Source organism: Panthera uncia (assembly GCF_023721935.1).
Source record: "Panthera uncia isolate 11264 chromosome B3 unlocalized genomic scaffold, Puncia_PCG_1.0 HiC_scaffold_1, whole genome shotgun sequence".
NCBI classification, from domain to species: domain Eukaryota; kingdom Metazoa; phylum Chordata; class Mammalia; order Carnivora; family Felidae; genus Panthera; species Panthera uncia.
The window spans coordinates 52,739,270-52,761,362 of record NW_026057582.1 but is presented as its reverse complement, the minus strand read 5'-3'; the positions used below and the strand labels follow the sequence as shown (position 1 = coordinate 52,761,362).

The following is a 22,093-nucleotide window of genomic DNA, read 5'->3' as shown; positions in this document are numbered from 1 at the left end:
ATTATGATTTAAACGGTGTGATAAAAGATGAGTAGAAGTTTGCTTAAGTGTGGACGGGTTCTGGTGAATTCCAGATGGGAGGAATATATGTTGAGACACTGAGTTATGAAGGACTTAGCAAATGAATAAGAAATGGTGAGTTTCTGTACTGCTGAAACTGTTTGGTGGGAGGTAGCAGAAGATACTAGAAATACAATCAGAAGCAAAAATACAGAGATCATTATTACAAATAAGGAGTTTGTATTTTTGCAGTAGAACTCAAATGGATGGAGGTAAACTAAATACTCTTTCCTTCCTTCTAGCTCCAAATTATTTTTAACAATGATTTTCAGATTTACATAATCTAGTTATATGGTTGTTCTTGTGTACTGTAAACATTACCTGGCAACGAATGGGTTTCTTTAAGCATTGATCTTAATCCTGCTTGTTCTGTGTCAAAACTAAAATGTTAGTGTATCAAGAAGATTCTGGGGGCATCTGGGTGGCTTAGTTGGTTGAGCATCTGACTTCCACTCAGGTCATGATCTTGTGGTTCATGAGGTCAACCCCACATCAGGCTTGCTGCTGTCAGCCTGTCAGAGCAGATCCCACTTCGGATCCCCCCGTCTCTGTCTCTCCTCCACTTGCCCTCCCCCAAAATAAATAAATATTTTTTAAAAAAGAAGATGATTCTGGTGCTGGCCAAAGCACCAAGAATCTGAAAATAAGTGCATTTTTTAAATTCCAGTGTAGATATATATTGCTTTTAAAAGATGGAACTTGGGGCACCTGGGTGGCTCAGTTGCTTGAACATCCAACTCTTGATTTCAGCTCAGGTCATGATCTCGTGGTTCATGGTATTGAGCCCCACATGGGGCTCTGTGCGGACAAGCATGGAGCCTGCTTGGGATTCTGTCTCTCCGTCTCTTTGCCCCTCCCCTGCGTGCTCACATGTTCTTTCTCTCTCTCTCTCTCTCTCTCTCTCTCTCTCTCTCTCTCTCTTTCACTCTAGCTCTCACTCTCACCCTCCCCTGCACACCTGCAGGCACATTCTCTCTCTAGAAAGAAAGACAGAGAGAGAGAGAGAGAGAGAAAGAAAGAAAGAAAGAAAGATAGATAGATAGATGAAAGAACATATCCCAGAAATTAAGTTATACTTTCTTGCTCATAAATGGTTTGTAGAAGAACTACATTGGAATTTATCTTGAGGACAGGGATTAAATAGTTAAATATTTTTAGGTGAGCAGTTTTTGAAGTATGTATGTATTTTAATTAATAAACATTATTTTTTAGAGCAGCTTTAGGTTCATAGCAAATTGAAGAGAAAGTACAGAGATTTCTGTTGTCTCCTCTGCCCTCACACATGCACAGTCTCCTGCACAAGCACCACAGTGGTATGTTTATTGCAGTTGATGTAAATTGACATATTATCACCAAAAGTCTGTAGTTTTACATTAGGATTTGCTCTTGCTGTTGTATATTCTGTGGGCTTGGACAAATCTATGTCTAGTATCTACCATTATAGTATCATTGAGTATAGTTTCACTGCCCTGAAAATCCTCTGTGCTCTGCCTCTTCATCACTCCTTCCCTCCCTTCCAGCAACCACTGATTACTGTTTCCATAGTTTTGCCTTTTCTAGAATGTCATGGCCCCTGATCTGTTAGGTGTTGGCTCTTGCCCAAGTTCTGCTTTAACATTTCCAGTCTGCTGTTAATTGATTGTTTCTGTCTTGTCCACATATAGCGTTGGTTAATTACATTAAACAGCAAAGCTTCCAGAAAAACTCGTGAATGTTTATGTACTTCTGTAGCTCATTTTAAAAGTAGACTCATTTGCTTAGATGATTTTTGTTATGTAGTGTTAGAAAATACGTTTACAAGAGGGAAGCAGGGCTACATTGGAAACTCTTGAATGTCAGACCAAAGAGTTTAGCTTGTGAGCGTGCACAAGTTGGGGAGAAGCAGGGAAAGAGAGGAGAGAGAATCCTGAGCAGTCTACACACTATCAGCGCAGAGCCTACACAGGACTCACAAATTGTGAGATCATGACCTGAACCGAAATCAAGAGTTGGATGCTCAACCAACTGTGTTACCTAGGCGCCCCTCCTTTCTTTTTTTTTAAGCAATGCTTTAGGAAAATTATGTGTAGGTTGTACATTTTGTTTCTTTTCTTTCTTTCTTTCTTTCTTTCTAGAGCTAGAGACTACAGACTTAGGAGATTAATTAGACTTATGAATTAGACTGCTTGTGTGAGGTGTTGAGATCTGTAAGGATTAGCAGGGTATCAGGATTAGACTAGAAAGAAAATAATGGATGTAAGAGATGTTTCAAAACATTTAGTGACCAAGTGTTAGAGTAGAGGGGGAGGGAGAGAGAGAGAGAGAGAGAAAGAACTAAGATTTACATGAGGTGACCAATGCATAAAATCCATGAATACATATAAGAAGGCCCCAAACAAGGAAATTAATTAGGTAGAAAATGAATTTTAGGTGGAACAAGATAGAATATTCTAGTTGAGTTTGAAAAATACTATCCAGAGACAAAGAAAGAACCAGGGATGTAAATCTTGGAGGTCATATACTGAGAAGTATTTGCTGAGACTGAGAGTGGGTAGACTTTCCAGTGAAGGGTATATAGAGCAAGAGCAGCATGCTTAGGACTCAGTCTTGGCATACAGCCCCAATTAGGGAAGAGATATATGAGACAGAACCAAATAAGGCAAAGAAAGAGGTGCCTAACAGTTGGAAGAGAACCAAGGAAAAACAAAGTTTTAGAAGTGAAGCAGAAAGTTTGAGAAAATACATCTGTACCACTAAATGCAGGAGAGATTAAGGAGAAGGAAGACTGAAACATGACTTGTTCTTACATATTCAGCCTGCTACTTGTAAAATAATTTTTAATAACTTTATCTTCCTGAATTTCCTCTTAATAATTTTCTGATTATAAAAAAGTTAATGTGTACTTATAGAAAATTTGGAAAATATAAAAAAGCACAAAGAAGTAAATTAGATTTTTCTAGTAGTAATCACTTCTGAGAGAGGTATGCACTGAATGTTCTGTTGCCTGATTCTTTTTTCAGGCATGAAAATGAACGTCCCCCTTTTAGTTATTCACTTACTTTACCATGAACATTTTTTTCTTTAATATCGAATAATCTGTAGAAGGATCTTTAGTGACTATTTAATATTAGATCATATAATATCATGGTCTAACTGCTCTCTTACTTTTTGAATACTTAAACTTTTAAATTCTGTTATTGTTTCCACCATTTAGTTGATTATTTTTGTGCCCTAACACATCAAATCACTGACAACCACGTTCCTGTGGTATTTTAACTTTGCATCTCTTTTTATGTTTCTTATGAGTGTTTTAATGGGTTAATGGGGTCAGTGATCAGGCCTCACTAGCTGACTACCATATTAGCTATATTTTTCCTAACAGATTTCTATACAGTGTGGTAAGAGACATAGTAGTCAGTAAACTAGAATGAAAAATAAAGAGCATACTTGCTTCATGTGTATGCAGTTACTAGCTCTGTAGCTTTTTCAGGGTGGAAGATTTGATTATAGGAAGGTCATTGGGACATGGAAAAGAGTGGTTTTAGAAGAATGTCAGAGACTGAATTTAAAAGTTTATGAAGTGAGTTGATAAGGAATACAGGCAGTAAGCATTTCTTCAACATCTTTTTGATCATCCACTATGTGTGAAGCCAAATGCAAGCTTATAATCTACTCTTTAAAGCACCGCCTAGCATTTTTTTCTATCATTGTTTAGCACATGTGAGCCATGTTCTCTTTCTCAATGATGGTAAGCACTGGGGTGATAGGGACTGTTTCTTTTGGTTTTTGTTTTTGCAATAGTACTAACCATAGTGCTGTGTCCGCAATTAGTATCAATAAATATCTGTTAAGTGAGAGACATTTAAGGGTTTGGCAGTGAAAGAAAAGACCATGCAGGATATAGCAGGACGAGTTATTACTGTGTTTTATTTTAAAATAGGAAACGCTTGACTTGAGAGAGGCAGAAAAAGGAGCCAATTATGAATTCAACATACCTACTCTGTGCCTTGTACTGTGGTAGATGTTAGATATGAAAAATACTTATGATTTGGTCCCTGTAAACATATTTGAGAAAGAGAGGCAAGGAATTAATGGGTCCTAAATAAGGACTGAATGAGTCAAGAACACAGGTTTATATAGGGAGCTTAGCTGTGGAACAGAGGAGGAAGTCTTTTCCTCTGGAAATGAAAGAAAAAAGGAGGGTGACGAAGGATACAGAAAAATTTTGAGATAGCAACAAGCGTGCATTTTGTTTTTAGTCAAAAGAAAGGAAGATGTGATTCTAGAACAGTGCTTATTAAACTTTAATATGCATATGGATTGACTCAGGATCTTGTTAAAATACAGAATCTGATTCAGTTTGTCTGGGATGGGATCTGAGACTACATGTCTAATAAGCTCCTAGGTGTTGCTGATGCTCTGGTTTGTGAACCACATTTTGAGAGCAGCTCTAATAACTAAGCTTCCATATTCTGGTAAACTAAGAGGTAAGCTGAAAATGGAAAATTATGGGTCCGGGATCTGAAGAATATGGGAAAGGTTTAGAATACTTAATATGACAAATTTGAAGGTAAAAATTATTAACCTGCAGTAATGTATTTGTTGTGAATTCATTCTAATGAGGCTTTTCTTGGATGTTCAGTTGTTTCTAATAAGTAGTTTTTGATTTTCTTTTTAAAATATGATTGGAGTATCTGAAGGAGAAAAACTCTTAGTTTAAGCATGTCAAAACCATGAACAATCCTGAAAGCATATCTGATGTCAGTATAGATGTTAGTTTCCAAGAAGTACTCACTGATTTTCTTTTTTCTTTTTAAATTTTTTAAAAATAATCTTTGTGTCCACCCTTGGGTCTGAACTCATGACCCCAAAATCGAGAGTCACATGCTCTACCTACTGAGCCACCCCAGAGCCCCTGATTTTTTTTTCTTTTAGATTTTATTGAAGGTTTAAAGAATTTGAAAAACTTTTAGTTTTAATGCTTGTCAAAATCCTGAACAGCACTGAAGCATATCTATTGTCAGTGTGGATGATCTATTTAAAAACTTAAAAATAATTTTAAAATAAATTTTAAAAAGTAAACCTTAAAAACATATTAAATAAGGTAATGTATGTTTATATGTTTTTTTCACCTTAAAAAAAAGCTGTAACAGTGCCCTTGATAAATGGACAGCATGTATCCATTGCCTTGTGTACATTTTTTTTTTTACAGTTTATTTATTTATTTTTGAGAGAGAGAGGGAGAGCAGAGGAGGGGCAGAGAGAGAGGATCTCAGGCAGGCTCCACACTATGGAGCTCAATGTGGGGCTTGAACTCAAAAACCGTGAGATCATGACCTGAGCCAAAACCAAGAGTCTGATGCTTAACTGACGAACCCACCCAGGCACCCCTTCTTGTGTCCATATTTTTATCTCTCTGTAATTTTTTTACCTAGAGCCTTGTCAGCTGTATGTATTAAATACAACCTTACACAAAGAAACCAGCTGTGTTTCCTCATAGATGCAGAAAAAAAAAAAGGCATATAACCAAGAATTATCTTTCATTCTCTCTAAGAGTACACATTTCATATCCTTTTATGGTGATTTAAGTAGCAATAATAAACATGTATTTAATGTCATCCAAAGGTATTTATAGATCTTTTAATCTGTTTATTTGATGGTTATTCTATAATGTATAAGAGAAAAGGGTAAATTAAAAACATATTTAATGATCAGTGATTTGAATTTTTATCTTAATTAGAAATTCTAAAGATTTTTCATTAATTCAATTTTATATTAGTCTAAAATAACATTAAGGGTTTGAAAACTACAACACAAGGCAATATATTAATCATTGTAGGATTTATGGCATTATAGGAGTTGATCCCTTTTAATAAAGATATTATGTATTATAAAATTTAATTGAACTCATGATTTTACAATTTTATATTTTGAAAAGTGAAGCCAGTGGAGGACATTTGAGAAATTTAAGTTAGTTAGGCTTTTCCTGAGAAGATAGGTTCAAGTTTGCACAAACAATTATATCATATTAATATTATTTTACATGGTGATAAAATCTGGGCAAAGACAAATAACTGTCTTTAAGTGACTTTTATTTGTCCAAGGATTTTATATGAACTTTTCCTGTATAATTAATTTTATACCAGATATTAAAACTTTAAAGTTTAAGAACATTTTTTTTCTTGGTTAACCAAGGACATTAATTAAACTCACAGCTAGTCTTTGTTTTTCCTTGAATGTACATCTTGTGGCAAGACCATTGTTTTCCTTACACAGTACATTCAAACCATAAAAAGTAAAGAAATCTCAGAAGTCTCTGGGTTTTTTTCATTTAATGTGAAATAAGCACTCACCCTTTTAATAATGATTTTAGTATGCTAACTGAAATAAGATCTTGTTTCAGTTTATTTTATTCTGATAGATTAATACAGTCTATACATAGACATGATATACCAATCTGTTTGCTCGAAAAATATTTTGTATTCATAAAATGGAAAAATTTTACCCTCCAAGAACTTAGAGAATGTAATTATGATAAAGCAGCAAAAAACCCCCAAAACACTTAATCATCATTAGATTCATCATTGCTGAGTATGTTGGTTTTAAATATATTACCACAAATTCTTTGAGATTCTTTCCTTGAAGAGTTACAATCCAGTTCCCTTCTACTTGCATGTGTCTGACTTAATGACTTACTTTTAACAAATAAAGTAGAGATCATGGTGTGTGACTTCAGAAACTAGGTCATAAAAAGGCACTGCAGCTTCCATCTTGGTTGTGTTTTCCTCGAATCTCTTGCTTTGGAGGAAGCCAGCTGCCGTATCATGAGCAGTCCTCTGGAGAGACCCAGATGGCAAGGAACTGAAGCTTCCTGCTAGTAGCCATGGAGTGAAGTTCAGTGATCCTCCAGTCTCAGTTAGGGCTTCAGTTGACAACAGCCTAGCCGATATCTTGATTGCAGCCTCAAGAGATTAGAACCATCCAGTTAAGCCACTTGTAAATTTGTGATCCACAGAAAGAAAGATAATGAATGTTCATTGTTTTAAGGTACTATACTTTGGGATAATGCATTATATGGCCAAAGATAACTAATAGACTAAGAATTGTGATTTGCAGGAATTTGGAGAGATATTATATTTCTAATGTCCGTATCTTGTAAAATAAAGTCATTGAGTTTTCTTAGTTTTTAAAAAAGCTAAACTTACTTGAAGTTTAGAAAACTATTAAATATTGTTTTGTTTGGCTTTTGGAAACCATCATTTTTCTGAGTGTCTAATTTATAATTAAGTTTCTTTACTGTCCTTTCTTTTGCTTCAGAATTCCAAATTAATATTAACTTGCAGTTACTCAGTTATTTAGAGATACTGAAGAAAGCTGACCATTGAACGTTAAGATCTTGTTTCCTTTCATCTTTGGTATAGGAATTTGATTTTTTTGTAGATATTGACAGGTATTCGCCCCATTATAAGTAAACATGAAGAAACCTTAAGCTTTGGATGGGGAAAGAAAGCTCTGGCTATTAGAGTAATGGAGCTTATATCAGCACATTTAAAAACAAACATAAACAGAACACACCAATAAGGAAATGAGATTGCAGATTCCCAGTTAGCTGCCATCTGCCCAGGATACTGTCATCTGGCAGAAATCACATAATAGGTCATAAAATCAAAACCCATTTCCTCCACTGCTGCCATCTGTGTGGAAACTATTGTCCATGTGTTGAGTTATAGTCAGAACCAGAAAGAGGCTTTATGAGCAGGAGCTATGTCACTCAATCAGTTATATGAAGAAAGGTTAACTGAGGACTCAAGGGCCCAAGTCTCAGAAAAGGTGCACTTTCAGGCCATGTGTTTGATTCCCACGTTAGGACCCAGAAAGTCAGCACATCAGCAAGATCTCCAGAAATAAACATCAAGGAGTCAGAAATAGTTGGTTTGTTATTTTGCAATGTAATTTGTTTTCTTATATGTAAAAGAGTCCTCTAATTGGCTAAATAAAGGAAAAATGAGAAATAGTCTTGTCTGCATATTTTGTGGGAAAACTGATAGCTGACAGTTACAAAAAGTTCAGTTTGGGTATTCTCTAAGGATATTAAAGAAACCACTTTGGTTGTTTTAAAAAGATATTTTAGCTGTATAACATATGTGACAGTATTTCTAAGGTCTGCCAGTCTCCTTCAGTCGGTACTGCTACCTTAAGCCAGGTATGCCCCATTTCCCTGGTTGAAATGTCTTCCTTATCACTTGAAACAAAGTCTTTTGGATGCAACCCAAATGTCCCATTATAGGAGAATGGCATATCTAGTCAGTGGACCATTATATAGCCTTTAAAAATGAACAAGGATATGTGCACAACAATGTTCACTACAAGATAGTAATAGTGAAAAGCTGTGACAAAGAAAAGGTCCATCCATAGGGAACTATGAGTCCAACAACAATGTAAAATGCTGGGCATCCATTAAAAAGAATAAACAAGTATGTATGGATTAACATGGAAGGATGTCTGCAATATTGAGTACTTACTGTGTGTCAGAGTATTATGTGGTCCATTTTGTTTCTTAAAAATAGCTTGTTGAAGTATGTTTATATGTACAAAAAGACCTGTTAACAGAGTTTATCAGAATTCTTTTTTTTTTTATTTTTTTTAATGTTTATTTTTGACAGAGAGAGAGAGAGAGAGAGAGAGAGGCAGAGCATGAGGGGGGAGGGGCAGAGAGAGAGGGAGACACAGAATCTGAAGCAGGCTCCAGGCTCTGAGCTGTCGGCACAGAGCCCAACCCAGGGCTTGAACTCACGGACTGTGAGATCATGACCTGAGCCGAAGTCGGACGCTAAACCAACTGAGCCACCCAGGCGCTCCTATCAGTAGAATTCTAATGAAAGAGGTACCAAAGAATTGGACTTTATATCTTATTTACTTCTATATTTTTTGCATTTTTTTTACAATAAGCAGTTTACTACTTTTGTAATTAAAGTTTATAGCATTTATAAGAAGTCTTAAAGACACGAGAAATACTTTTATGGTAATGTTAATTGCAAAAGTGGTATATAAAACTTCATATATATTAATACAACCATGTTTTCTTCAAGTGTGCGCAGAAAGTGACTTGAGGTGCGCCTGGGTGGCTCAGTCAGTTGAGTGTCTGACTCTTGATTTCAGCTCAGGTCATGATCTCATGATTAGTGAGTTTGAGCCCTGTTTGGAGTCTCTCTTTCTCTCTCTCTCTCTGTCTCTCTGTCCCTCCCCCACTTGCATGCACTCTCTGTCTCTCTCTCTGTCTCTCAAAATCAATAAACATTAAAAAACAAGTCATTTGAAAAAAACACAAAGATGTTTCAGCAGGAGACTATAGGTAACTGGAATAAACTTTTTTAATGGTTACCATTAATGAGCAAGGTTGGAGTCCAGGTAAAAACCAGAAAGAAATGGTAGAAGATGAAAGGGTCCAGAAATTTTTATGTATGTATGCATGTATATATGCATGTAATCTGTATACACTATGGGGCTCCAAGTGACAACCCAAGATTAAGAGTTGCATGCTCTACAGACTGAGGCAGCCAGGCACACCTCCAAAAAATTTTTTTAAAAGATCCTTTTATTAAAAAATTATACAAGGAATTGGGGCACCTGGATGGCTCAGTCAGTAGAGCATGCAACTCTTGATCTTGGGGTTATGAGCTCAAGCCCCACATTGGGGAGTAGAGTTTACTTGAAAACACACACACACACACACACACACACACACACACGGAATCAAATGAAAAGTTAACAGTAGCAAGATTAAAATAATAAGACTCTAAATCTCAAATTGTTGTTAACATCAAGTGTGAAGCTTACATTTTATAATACTTTGATTTTCTGTAACTCTAGGGAATTAAGGAATTAAATGAATTACATTTCAGATATTAACTTCAAAGACTGAAAACAGTCCATGTTTCTAAGAGTCCTAAGGTACTCTCAACAGACTGCTTCACATTTTATAAAATTAATTTTCAACTCTTTAAAAATATATCTGTGGGGCGCCTGGGTGGCTCAGTCGGTTAAGCGGCCGACTTCGGCTCAGGTCATGATCTCGCGGTCCGTGAGTTCGAGCCCCGCGTCGGGCTCTGTGCTGACAGCTCAGAGCCTGGAGCCTGTTTCAGATTCTGTGTCTCCCTCTCTCTGACCCTCCCCTGTTCATGCTCTGTCTCTCCCTGTCTCAAAAATAAATAAAACGTTAAAAAAAAAATTAAAAAAATATATATATATCTGTACTTTTTCTCTTTCACCCTAACTTCCTTTTCTCTTTAAAATTATTTTTAAGTTTGTTTATTTCTTTTTGAGAGAGAGAGCAAGTGGGGGAGGGGCAGAGAGGGAGAGAGAGACTCTCAAGCAGGCACCGCACTGTCAGCACAGAGTCCAGCGCAGGGCTGGAATCCACAAACTATGAGATCATGACCTGAGCAGAAACCAAGAGTCGGATGCCTAACCAACTGAGCCACCCAGGTGTCCTACTTCCTTTTTTCTTTAATTCATTATTTAGTCCCATGAAAGTTTATCCGTGAAAATCATCTGTCAACTTTTAAGAGAGACCCAAAAGGGTTTCATTGGTGTGTCCTATAGTCTGCCTTCAGATATGTGCATATTTTTTCCATAGCAAAACTTATTAATCTCTGACTGACTTCTGCATTCTTAAATTCCACAGTCACACACATTCTCCATCACTACCACCACCCCCAGTATCCCCATTCCCATCCTCACCACCACCACTAGTTGTTGTATGTATCTGGCATATACAGTAATGTTCTGTTCTCTAAGCAGAAATTAATCACAGAGTAAATCTAATATGTATTCCATACTGTAGGATTATTTCTGGATTTCTCACTATTTTAATGGACTTAGTATGTTCTTTTAATCAATCTAATCAGGAGTTGACCACAGTGTGTTTCATTTTTATTACACTTAATACAAACTACTATATAATCAGTCATAGAAATTGTAATATACTTTGAGAAAGTAAAATCGGGTCTTTTTCATTTGGGACATTGTTTATTTTTCACTGATATTTTCTTGGTTAATTTTTGAAAGTGTTAACTGGTTTTTCACAAATTTGATGAGGAAGAACATGTTATCTGAGGATCTGGTAGTTCATAGTTAAGTAACTAAGAAGTTTTCAAATAGACATCTTTAATTTTATTGTTTCTCATTATTGTTTGATACTTGGCAAAGTTTGCAAAGAAGCATATTGAGAAGGCTGATAGTTTACCACATGTCTAGATTTGATTGTGTCCGTAAGCTCCAAATAAATATATAAATAGTACAATTTTTGTTCACTTTTTTTTTAAAGTTTATTTATTTATTTAATGTAATCTCTACATGAAATGTGGGGCTCAAACTCACAACCCCAAGATCAAGAGTTGCATGATCTCTGACTGAGTCAGCCAGGCATATTCACTCAATTTTTTTAATGCTGTAGCCACATTGAACGTGAAATGATCTAGAACAATTGAGCTCATTCATTATTGGTAAAGAAGTCTTGAACAGTTGAATAATGTTCTCATTTAGTTCTTTAGCTATGATTAGTTCTTTTACTTCAGAATTCTATTCTGGCTTTTGTACCTTAAGGATCAAAAGAGACATGTCAAAAAAAAATTGGAAACTATGAAGTACTAGGCTTGTATAAAGTATCACGTACTCAGTTTTAATTAAAAGTTCCCTCCTGAGGGAACCATGTTATAGGTTACCATGTGTATATTTTTATTTGATATTTCTATCAGTATTCTATAGTAAGTAAGACTAGTAGAGTGGGGTGCTTGCTGGTTCAGTGACCTTCAGTTACCATTTACTATTTAATGCTCAAGAATATCATAGTGTGATAGTCTACACTGCTGAATGAGAAATGTGCTTTGCTCTACTCAACTTGTTTTTTAGATGTGTGTCCCTTTACATTCTTTCCTTCCTAGCTGCCAGATGTGTACTTAAGGAAGTAAGGTACAGGGGAGTCTGAGTGGCTCAGTCGGTTAAGGTCTGATTCTTGGTTTCAGTTCAGGTCATAATCTCATCGTTTGTGTGTTCAAGACCCACATTGGGCTGTGTGCTGACAGCGCGGAGCCTGCTTGGGATTCTCTGTCTCCCTCTTTCCCTGTCCCTTCCTCACTCATGCTGTCTTTCAGAAATAAATAAATAAACATTTAAAACAAATGTACAGGAAAGAGATGGGATAAAGTAATAAGGAGGCAAAATTAGCATTTCTGTCATGGAATGAAAAATACTGTTGGTGTACCTACCATACCATATGTGGATGTTTATTTGTTTCATTGTATATTTGATAAATTTAATATTTTTCTTTTAGTCTGAATTTCATAATTGGGTCTAAGTTATTCTTTCATATTTATTACCAAGTAGATGTAACACAAATTTGTTAATTTATTATCCTCTTCTCATAGTTTTCAGCATACGATTTCATCCCATCTCCAAAATTAAAGCCCTCTCAAGGAATGCCAGTCAATGATGATTTATGTTTTAGCAGAAAAAGAGTGTCAAGAAACTTATTTCAGAATAGTCGGGATTATAACCCAGATTCTCTTCCTGTGTGTGCTGCTGGTAAGTAAAATGTTCAGGTAATAGACACATTGAAACTAAGTTAAAGGTTTCTCTAAACTTAATAATTCATTCAAGAGCTCAAAGAATTTATAATCTAGTAGACAATTCAGATTCAATAAATATTTGTTATAGATCTGATAAGAATGGACACTTTGACATAATTGTATATATATGTATACTGCATATATACATATATATATACATATATATGTATATATATATGCAGTAAAATTCCATAATATTTTTACACAAAAATGATTGTTATAATGATTGTGTAGTTTAATGTTTATTTAATAGAGAAAAAGAAATGCAAGAATATATCCAGTTATGCTCATACCATTACTTGGATTTTTATAAGGCTCATGCTTTCTGTACCATTGAGAGCTCTTATCTAGTCACACAGATTTAAAATAACTAGAAAATAAGACAACATATAACCTGATGCTAGACTGAGTGATATGAATTGTAAGTACTATTTAGGGATTTAAGAAAGGAAAATGTGATAGGTGTTGAAGTGGTTTAGGAAAGCTCCAGGAAAAGTTGGACTTGATCCTTCATCTGGTAGATGAAGGATAAAGGGGCTTAAAATATAGGGAGATAATTTTAAAAATCCCATACATAGAACTGTAAGGGATCCATTGCTCAGGGATAACCTTATCTAGCTAAGGTAGAGGGAAAGAGATCTTAGAAATAAGCTTGGAAACCATGTGAATGCTGTGTTAGATGTTAAGAAAGAAAGTAGAATTCTGCAGTACAACTTTTTGTGCAATGTGTACTACAAATACTGGGAAGAAGAAAAGCTAGCACAAGAAACAACAGGTGTTGGCGGGGACAGGGAGAAAGGGGAACCCTCTTACACTGTTGGTGGGGATGTAAACTGGTGCAGCCACCCTGGAAAACAGTATGGAGGTTCCTCAAAAAGTAAAAAATAGAACTACCCTATGATCCAGCAATTGCACTATGAGGTATTTACCCAAAGAATACAAAAACACTGATTTGAAGGGATACGTGCACCCCAATGTTTATAGCAGCATTATCAACAGTAGCCAAATAATGGAAAAAGCCCAAATGTCCATCAACTGATGAATGGATAAAGAAGATATGGTATATACACACAATGAAATATTACTCAACCATCAAAAAGAATGAAATTTTGCCATTTGCAATGACATGGATGGAGCTGGAATGTATTATGCTAAGCAAATTGAGTCAGTCAGAGAAAGACAAATACCATTATTATTTTACTCATATGTAAAATTTAAGAAACAAAACAGAGGAACATGGGGGAAAACATAAGAGAGGCAAATCAGGAAACAGAATCTTAACTATAGAGAACAAATTGAAGGTTACCAGTGGGGAGGGGGGTGGGGAGATGTGAATTAAGGAGGGCATTTGTTGGTATGAGCTCTGGCTATTGTATGTACGTGATGAATCACTACATTCTACTCCTGAAACTAATAGTACACTGCATGTTAACTAACTGGAATTTAAATAAAAACTTGAGGGAAAAAAAAAAGGAAAGTCAGGTCTGGGGAAATGTTCCATAGCGAGAGGAGGGAACATGTAGGAAGAAACTGTTTTTGTGTGTATTTTTCAATATACCTTTCTTTGTACTTTTCCAGTCTCTCTTCTGTTCTTTAACCCCTGATACCAATCAGATATACCAACAGCACAAACTTTCCCTTTCTTCCTGCCTGGCTTACTGTACATTTACCCCTGTATTTATTCTCACACAAATGAAATCAGTATTTCTGAAATTAGATGTATTCATGAAGTAAAGTTAACGTTTACTTTTATGTTTTTCTCTTCCTTCCTTCCTTCCAAAGGCAGTACTGGGACTCATCAGACAAATGTTTCTCGGAAATGTGGACAACTTGGATTTTCACAGATATGTGGGAAAACTGGCAGTGTGGACTCTGACTTACAGTACCTGGGGACAACTAATAGTCATCAAGATAAAGGTTTAAATTCCAACTTAATTTGGATGTAAATGATTTATAAATATTAAGGGAGGTTTCCAAATCTAGTTTATATATTATTTTGTGTAATTATATTCACTACAGGAAAGAAAAACATGTTATATTTTTAATAAAAATCTTAATAACATATTTTCATAGTTGTAACCCTAAAATGTTAGTTTTAATAATCTTCGTACATATATATGACTGATGAAAATTAGAGAGTTTAGAAATTCATGGTGGAGATGAGCATTTTAATACCAAGTAATTAAAAATGTTTTTCATTAAGAAGTACTGTGTTAGCAGAAGACCATTATTTTCCATAGCAGTTTTAACTTTGACATACCCTTTTAGGTATCCTGTATTTTTTTTTTTTTTTGAGGTTAGGAAATGCTTAACAATAAAATTTATTTTTTTTTCCAATATATGAAATTTATTGTCAAATTGGTTTCCATACAACACCCAGTGCTCATCCCAAAAGGTGCCCTCCTCAATAAGGTATCCTGTATTTTTAAGGATAGAAGGAAGAAAACCATTTCTTCCACAGATAGAAGGAAGAAAACCATATAAATATGTCAACAGATGCAGTTAAAATTCAACATCAGTTGGTATGATTACCAAGTTATAACAAACTACAAATAACTTTTTTAACCTGATTATGTCTGCTAATGCCTATAGCAACTATATTTAGTAGTGAAATATTAGAATAAGACAAAAATGCTCACTGTTACCATTGCTATTGAACATTGAATTACTAATCCCTGTAGTATTTATTGAGAACAGGCACTGTTCTAGAATCTAAAGATCAAAATCTAGTAGAAGAGGAAATAATAAAGGAATGATAAGAATAGTAGTGACTGCTATGAAGAAAAATAAGGCAGGGTAAGAAGACAGAATGTGACAGGGAAAGTTTCTGTGAAGTAAAAATGTTCAGCAGAAAACTGAATGCAGTGAAGGAGGGACTTACGTGGATATCTGGAGAAAGAGCATTCCAGGAAGAGAGAACAATCAAAGTATAAATGCTCTGGAGGCGCCTGAGTGACTCAGTTGGTTGAGTGGCCCATTCTTGGTTTTGGCTCAGGCTATGATCTCTTGGTTTTTGAGTTTAAGCCCTGTGTTGGGCTCTGTGCTGACATCGCAGAGCCTGCTTGAGATTCTTCTCTCGCCCTCTCTCTCTGCTCTTCCCCTGCTCACGCTCTCTCTCTCTCTCTCTTAAAATAAATAAGTAAATTTAAAAAAAAAGTACAAGTGCTCTGAAGCAGGCTTATTGGAGAAATATCCAGGTCAATGAAATGAGTGAGGGGGAGAATAATTTTAGGCAATAACATGGGGCCTTATTGGACATAGTAAGAATTTGGGATTTTATTCTGAATGGGGTAGGAAATCACAGTAGGTTTTTGAGGGAAAAAAAGGGGGCATGATTTGACAATCTTTAAAAGGATCAGAGCTACTATGTAGAGAATAGGTTTGGTAGCAATAGGGGTAAGGTACAAAGCAAACCAGTTGGGATATGGAAGTTGTAAAGGTGAGAGATGATATGGTTTGTATTAGAAAGGAAGCAATGAAAGTGATGAGAAGTAGTTGGATTCTGATATACAAGGTGGCTGTGAAGTTTGGAAACATGGGTAATTTTATTTTATAATGTATGCTAATGTAATATGAATAAGCCATTTATTCTGTATTCACCAAAGTTTTCAGAATCAGTAATCACCATGTGTTGTTAATGTAGAGCCAAAAAGAATTACTAATGGATTAGATGTGAAGTTTGTGAGAAGAGAGGAGTCAAGGATGAGTCCAGTGTTGTTGGTCTAAACAACTTAAAGAATAGAGCTGCCATTTACCTAGAAGCAGAAGATTAGGAAAAGAATAGATTTGACTGATAAATCAAGAGCTTTGTTTTGAACATGTTAAGTTTGGGACATCTGTCTCTTAAAGAAGATGTTGAGTGACATTTTGATATTAAGTCTGGAAGCAAAGGAAAATCCATGCTAAAAACTTGGGAGTCATTGTACTTCCCGTGTAGGGAGAGTGTAGCTCAAAATTAAAAGTATAAAATTTGTAAAAAATAGAATAAAATAAAATTTGTAGAGGAATAAAGAAAAATTGTCATTACTCTCCGATAAAATGTGGTACAATGTGGTAATTAAGAACACTGGGAAGCCACAGTGCCTGGGTCTGTATCCCAGCTTTATGATTTCCTAGTGTGTGATGTTTAGCAATTTACTTATCCCTCTTTACATTTTTTCTTTTAATCTATAAGATTAGTACCTACCCCCACAGGGTGTTATGAAGATTAAATTAGTTAATACACATGAAAAGTTTAGAATACCACTTGACATAGTAAAGTGCTCAATAAGCATTAGTTCTCATTGTTGCCATCTTTATCATTATTAATATTAATAGTTTATATAGAAAATCTAAAAGGATATACAGAAAACTCTTAAAATATTAGGCAGTTTAGCAAGGTTGCCAGATATAAACCAGAATATAAAGATCAATAAAGTTCTTAGATACAAGCAACTTTCAGAAAATATAATTTTTAAGAAAGAAATTAACAGTATGAACAAAATCTATGTGGGTATAGAAGTCTAACAAAAGATTTATATACCTTTTATTATGAAAGCTAAAATACATTTCTGAAACACATAAAAGAAGACCTAAATAAATTAAGGCTATCCCACATTTTTATTTTTATTTTATTTTATTTTTTTTAATTTTTAATTTTTTTATTTTTTATTTTTAACGTTTATTTATTTTTGAGACAGAGGGAGACAGAGCATGAACGGGGGAGGGTCAGAGAGAGGGAGACACAGAATCTGAAACAGGCTCCAGGCTCTGAGCGGTCAGCACAGAGCAGGACGCGGGGCTTGAACTCACTGACCGTGAGATCATGACCTGAGCTGAAGTCGGCCGCTTAACCGACTGAGCCACCCAGGCGCCCCTATCCCACATTTTTAAATAGGGAGGCTGAATATCAGGAAAATGGCAGTTATTCTTAGATTGATCTGTAAATTCAGTGCCATTCCAATCAAAAATCCGACCAGGGTTCTTACATAGAACCTGACAGGCTGATTCTGAAATAAATATGAAAGAATGGAGGGTCAAGAATGGCCAAGATAATTCTAAGGAAGATAAAAAATGAGACATCCATCCTATTGGATAGCACTATGATAAATAAAACATTGTAATACTAGTGCAGGGATAGGCAAAATAGACTAATTGAACCAATAAGAAGCACGTAAATGTGTATGTGTATACATACATATATACATATAGATATACACACACACACACACACGTAGGAGCTTTATAGATGAAAGGAAAAGAAAGGACAGTTTATTTAGTTTAACATGAAATTTATTGTTAAATTGATTTCTATACAACACCCAGTGCTCATCCCAACAGGTGTCATTCTCAATACCCATCACCCACTTTCTCCTCCCTCCCACCCCCCATCAATCCTCAGTTTATTCTCAGTTTTTAAGAGTCTCTTAGGGTTTGGCTCCCTCCCTCTCTTTTTTTTTTTCCTTCCCCTCCCTCATGGTCTTCTGTTGAGTTTCTCAAGATCCACATAAGAGTGAAAACATATGGTATCTGTCTTTCTCTGTGTGACTTATTTCACTTAGCATAACACTCTCCAGTTCCATCCACGTTGCTACAAAAGGCCATATTTCATTCAAGAAAGGACAGTTTAAAACATGGCACTAGGGGAGCCTGGGTGGCTCAGTCAGCTAAACGGCTGACTTTGGCTCAGGTGATGATCTCACAGTTCCTGGGTTCAAGCCCCACATCGGGCTCTCTGCTGTCAGCGCAGAGCCTGCTTTGGATCCTTGGTCTCCCTCTCTCTCTGCCCCTCCCCACTCTTTCTCTTGTTCTCTTTCAAAAATAAACATGAAGACCTGGCACTGGGAAAATTGTACTATCTATATAGAAGAAAGTTAAATTAGATCTTTACCTCACACTACACAAAAAAGTAAATAAAATAAATGCCAGATGGGATAAAAACTTGAATGTGAAAAGCAAAAAACTTCAAAATCTTAGATGTGTATACATAAATAATATATTTTCTTTTGTTTTATTACAGCGTATGCTAGCCTAAATTTTGCCTCTAAGACACAACAGACATTTGGTACCCAAACAGAACGTACTTCGTCATACTCTGGTCTAAATCCAAGTCCAGGAGGCTTCATCCTTCCATCCTATCCTGTCTCATCACCTCGAACTAGTCCAAAGCACACATCTCTTACTGTATCTCCAAAGAAGTCTCAGGATAATTGCATTAATTTCTCTAATTCCTGGCCTCTTAAAAGCTTTGAGGGACTACCAAAGCCAAGTCCACAGAAAAAGCTTGTCAGCCAAAAATCGTCTGACCCTCCAGGTATAAATGACGGTAAAAATTAATACTTTGTTCAAATTTTCATGTGTTTTTGAATTATTACTTTGGAGTTAGGGTTGTTTAATCTTTAAAAGCTGGTAAACTGCATTTATGTTAAATAGTTCAAACCTGTAATATAAAATTGAATTGAGGGGTGCCTGGGTGGCTCAGTCGGTTAAATGTCTGCCTTCGGCTATGTCATGATCTCACAGTTCATGAGTTTGAGCCCGGCATCGGGCTCTGTGCTGACAGCTCGAAGCCTGGAGCCTGCTTGGGATTCTGTATCCCCCTCTCTCTGCCCTTCCCCTGCTCACACTCTCTGTCTCTCTCTCTCAAAAATAAATAAACATTAAAAAAAAATTTTTTTAATTGAATTGAGGGGCATCTGGGTGGCTCATTTGGTTAAGCATCCAACTCTTGATTTCGGCTCAGGTCATGATCTCGTAGTTTGTGGGCTCAAGCCCTGTGTCAGGCTGTGCGGCTGACATTGTGGAGCCTACTTGGGATTCTCTCTCTCCCTCTTTGCCCCTCCCCCTTGCATGCATGTGTGCTCTCTCTCCCTCTTCTCCCTCTGTCTCAAGATAAATAAACATTAAAAAAAATAAAATTCAATTGACATTGTCATTTCTTAGTTTTCTACTTCAGAATCCTTTTTCAAAACTATGCAACTAATAATGCTTTGTAATGAGCATGAACAGCCTAAGAGCCCAGTAACAAATTTTCACTTTAGAAATAAAAAATGCCATTCATATAATTACTATAATTATTGTTTAGTATCCATTTATTCTACATTTTTTGAATGCTTAGTATATGTTAAAATTATTTTAAGTTTTCTAGTATTTGTTATAAATTAAAATATCCTTAACAATAGCCCTCTCCAAAATAATGAAATTGGCATATAAATTTATTCAAGACAGATCCAATTTCAAAATAAGTCTAGTAAAGGCGACCCCTATATCCCACATACTTTCTTATTCCCAATCTCTGCAGTAAGATGTTCCAGTTCATAACTGATTGCGGTGCCTGGCTGACTCAGTAGAGCATGTGACTCTTGATCTTGGAGTTGTAAGTTCAAGCCCCGCGTTGGGTGTAGAGATTACTCAAAAACAAAATCTTACAAACAAACAACAAAAAAAGATGTTCTACCTTTAAACTACCCCACAACACTGATGTTCTAGTTTATAACATGACCAAGGGCAATTTATCGCATGGTCAGTCAATTTTATCACTTATTCTTAGCACTAAACCTTCATTTTCTGCATTAATTTCTTTCTATGTTTGTCTTTCCTCTAAGATCAAACATTTGTATTGAAAGCTGAAAAATTATTCAGTTTGTTCTCCTAATGCCTGGCATTAATGTTTTGCGTATAGTACTCATTCAAATGTTGTGTATGTAATTAAATGAAGATCGGAAATAGCCCCTGTGGCTTATTTAGGGACATACAGACTTTTCCGTACAAATATCAGTTATGATAATGTTTATGAAGACAGAAATTTTACTTGGTGTATATAGTATTTTTATCTAATATGAAAGAAATTCTGGTGACTCAGTTTTGTTATATTTGTTAGGGGACCCTGATACTTTGACCTCATTTTAAATAGTAATCTTCACTCCTAATAAAAAAAGTGTATTTTTTAACTTAAAAACATTGTATTCCAAACACTTGTGATTATAACTTCAACTTCTCTGAAATTTAAAAAAAAAAAAGTAAAATCTATTTCTTTTCATGCAGGAGAAAATTCTCAAGAAAAACTATCTCCAGTTCAACTTACCCCTGCCTTGGTGAGATCACCATCTTCCCGCCGAGGCCTAAATGGGACCAAACCTGTCCCTCCCATACCAAGGGGAATCAGCCTTTTGCCTGATAAAGCTGACTTAAGCACAGTGGGACCCAAAAAGAAAGAACCTGATGATATTTGGAAGAGTGAAAAAGATAGTCTTACAATCGATCTTTCAGAATTGGATATCAGAGATAAAGATTTGGATCAAGAAGAGGTTAGAGCCAAATATCACTTTTAATAGTTTTAAAATGCTTGTAATTTTCTATAATACAATAGCTGTCATTTAAGGAAAAATCATACTTTTTAATTCCGTAACATGTTTTCTTTTTTATAAAAATATTTCATGATCCTTATAGAAAATGTAAAAACTGTAGTGAAATATTAGAAAATTCATCACACCAAATCCCACTACCCAGAATGATTTGCCATTAACATTCTAATGTGTTTCCTCTATTTCTTCTGTGCATATTTTATTTCTTTTTAAATTAAAAGTATGAGTAATATAGCAATATACCCATGCACTAACCCCTCCCAAATGAAAAATTTGCATATTTGTTTCCTATTTTTTAAATAAATGAAACATAACATAGTTCCCTCCCCAATCCAGTTCCTCTCCTTCCTTCACCACAGTCAACTACTATCACCATTAATTTGTATTTTATGTATTTTTGTACTCTTAATATACTAATACTTTGGTATTTATGATATAATCATAATTGATTTTGGGTTATTCCTAGTCTTTTTGTTGTTGTGAACAATGGTGCATTGAACATTCCTGAATATGTCTGTTATGCATATGTACAAGTTTATTATTATGAAACTGAAATCATATACTCATCTCTGAGTATATACTATATTTTTATACTATAAAAATCTATTGCCAAGGGGCGCCTGGGTGGCACAGTCGGTTAAGCGTCAGACTTCAGCCAGGTCACTATCTCGCGGTCCGTGAGTTCGAGCCCCGCGTCAGGCTCTGGGCTGATGGCTCGGAGCCTGGAGACTGCTTCAGATTCTGTGTCTCCCTCTCTCTCTGACCCTCCCCCGTTCATGCTCTGTCTCTCTCTGTCCCAAAAATAAATAAAAAACGTTGAAAAAAAAAATCTATTGCCAATTTGACAACTCTGTACATACTAATTATGTCAGAGAAGGAATGTTGTTGCTATATTGTTGATTCAGAACACTATTTCCATAGATACTTCCTTTTTATCCTATCAGTCTGCCTGATGTCAGATTTTAAAAAGTGTTTACATTAAATATATAAACTGAAACATTCAATGATGATATTTTGTGGTCTTATTTTTGCCAATTTTTAAGATATAAGCATCATTACTGATAATTTGCTCAATAAAATAAAGTT

The 22,093-nt window shown here is 35.5% G+C and overlaps 1 protein-coding gene across 2 annotated transcripts in view; it reads left to right on the top strand.

Annotated features, from left to right (window-relative positions):
* Window positions 1-22,093, top strand: part of TOGARAM1 (TOG array regulator of axonemal microtubules 1) — an 83,088-nt gene that overhangs the window by 4,497 nt on the left and 56,498 nt on the right. For both annotated transcript variants that reach the window (XM_049612859.1, XM_049612858.1), the window contains exons 2-5: window positions 12,465-12,621; window positions 14,448-14,582; window positions 18,664-18,957; window positions 20,688-20,950. In XM_049612859.1, coding sequence (XP_049468816.1) covers window positions 12,465-12,621; window positions 14,448-14,582; window positions 18,664-18,957; window positions 20,688-20,950 — 849 coding nt within the window. The remainder of the gene's footprint in view (window positions 1-12,464; window positions 12,622-14,447; window positions 14,583-18,663; window positions 18,958-20,687; window positions 20,951-22,093) is intronic.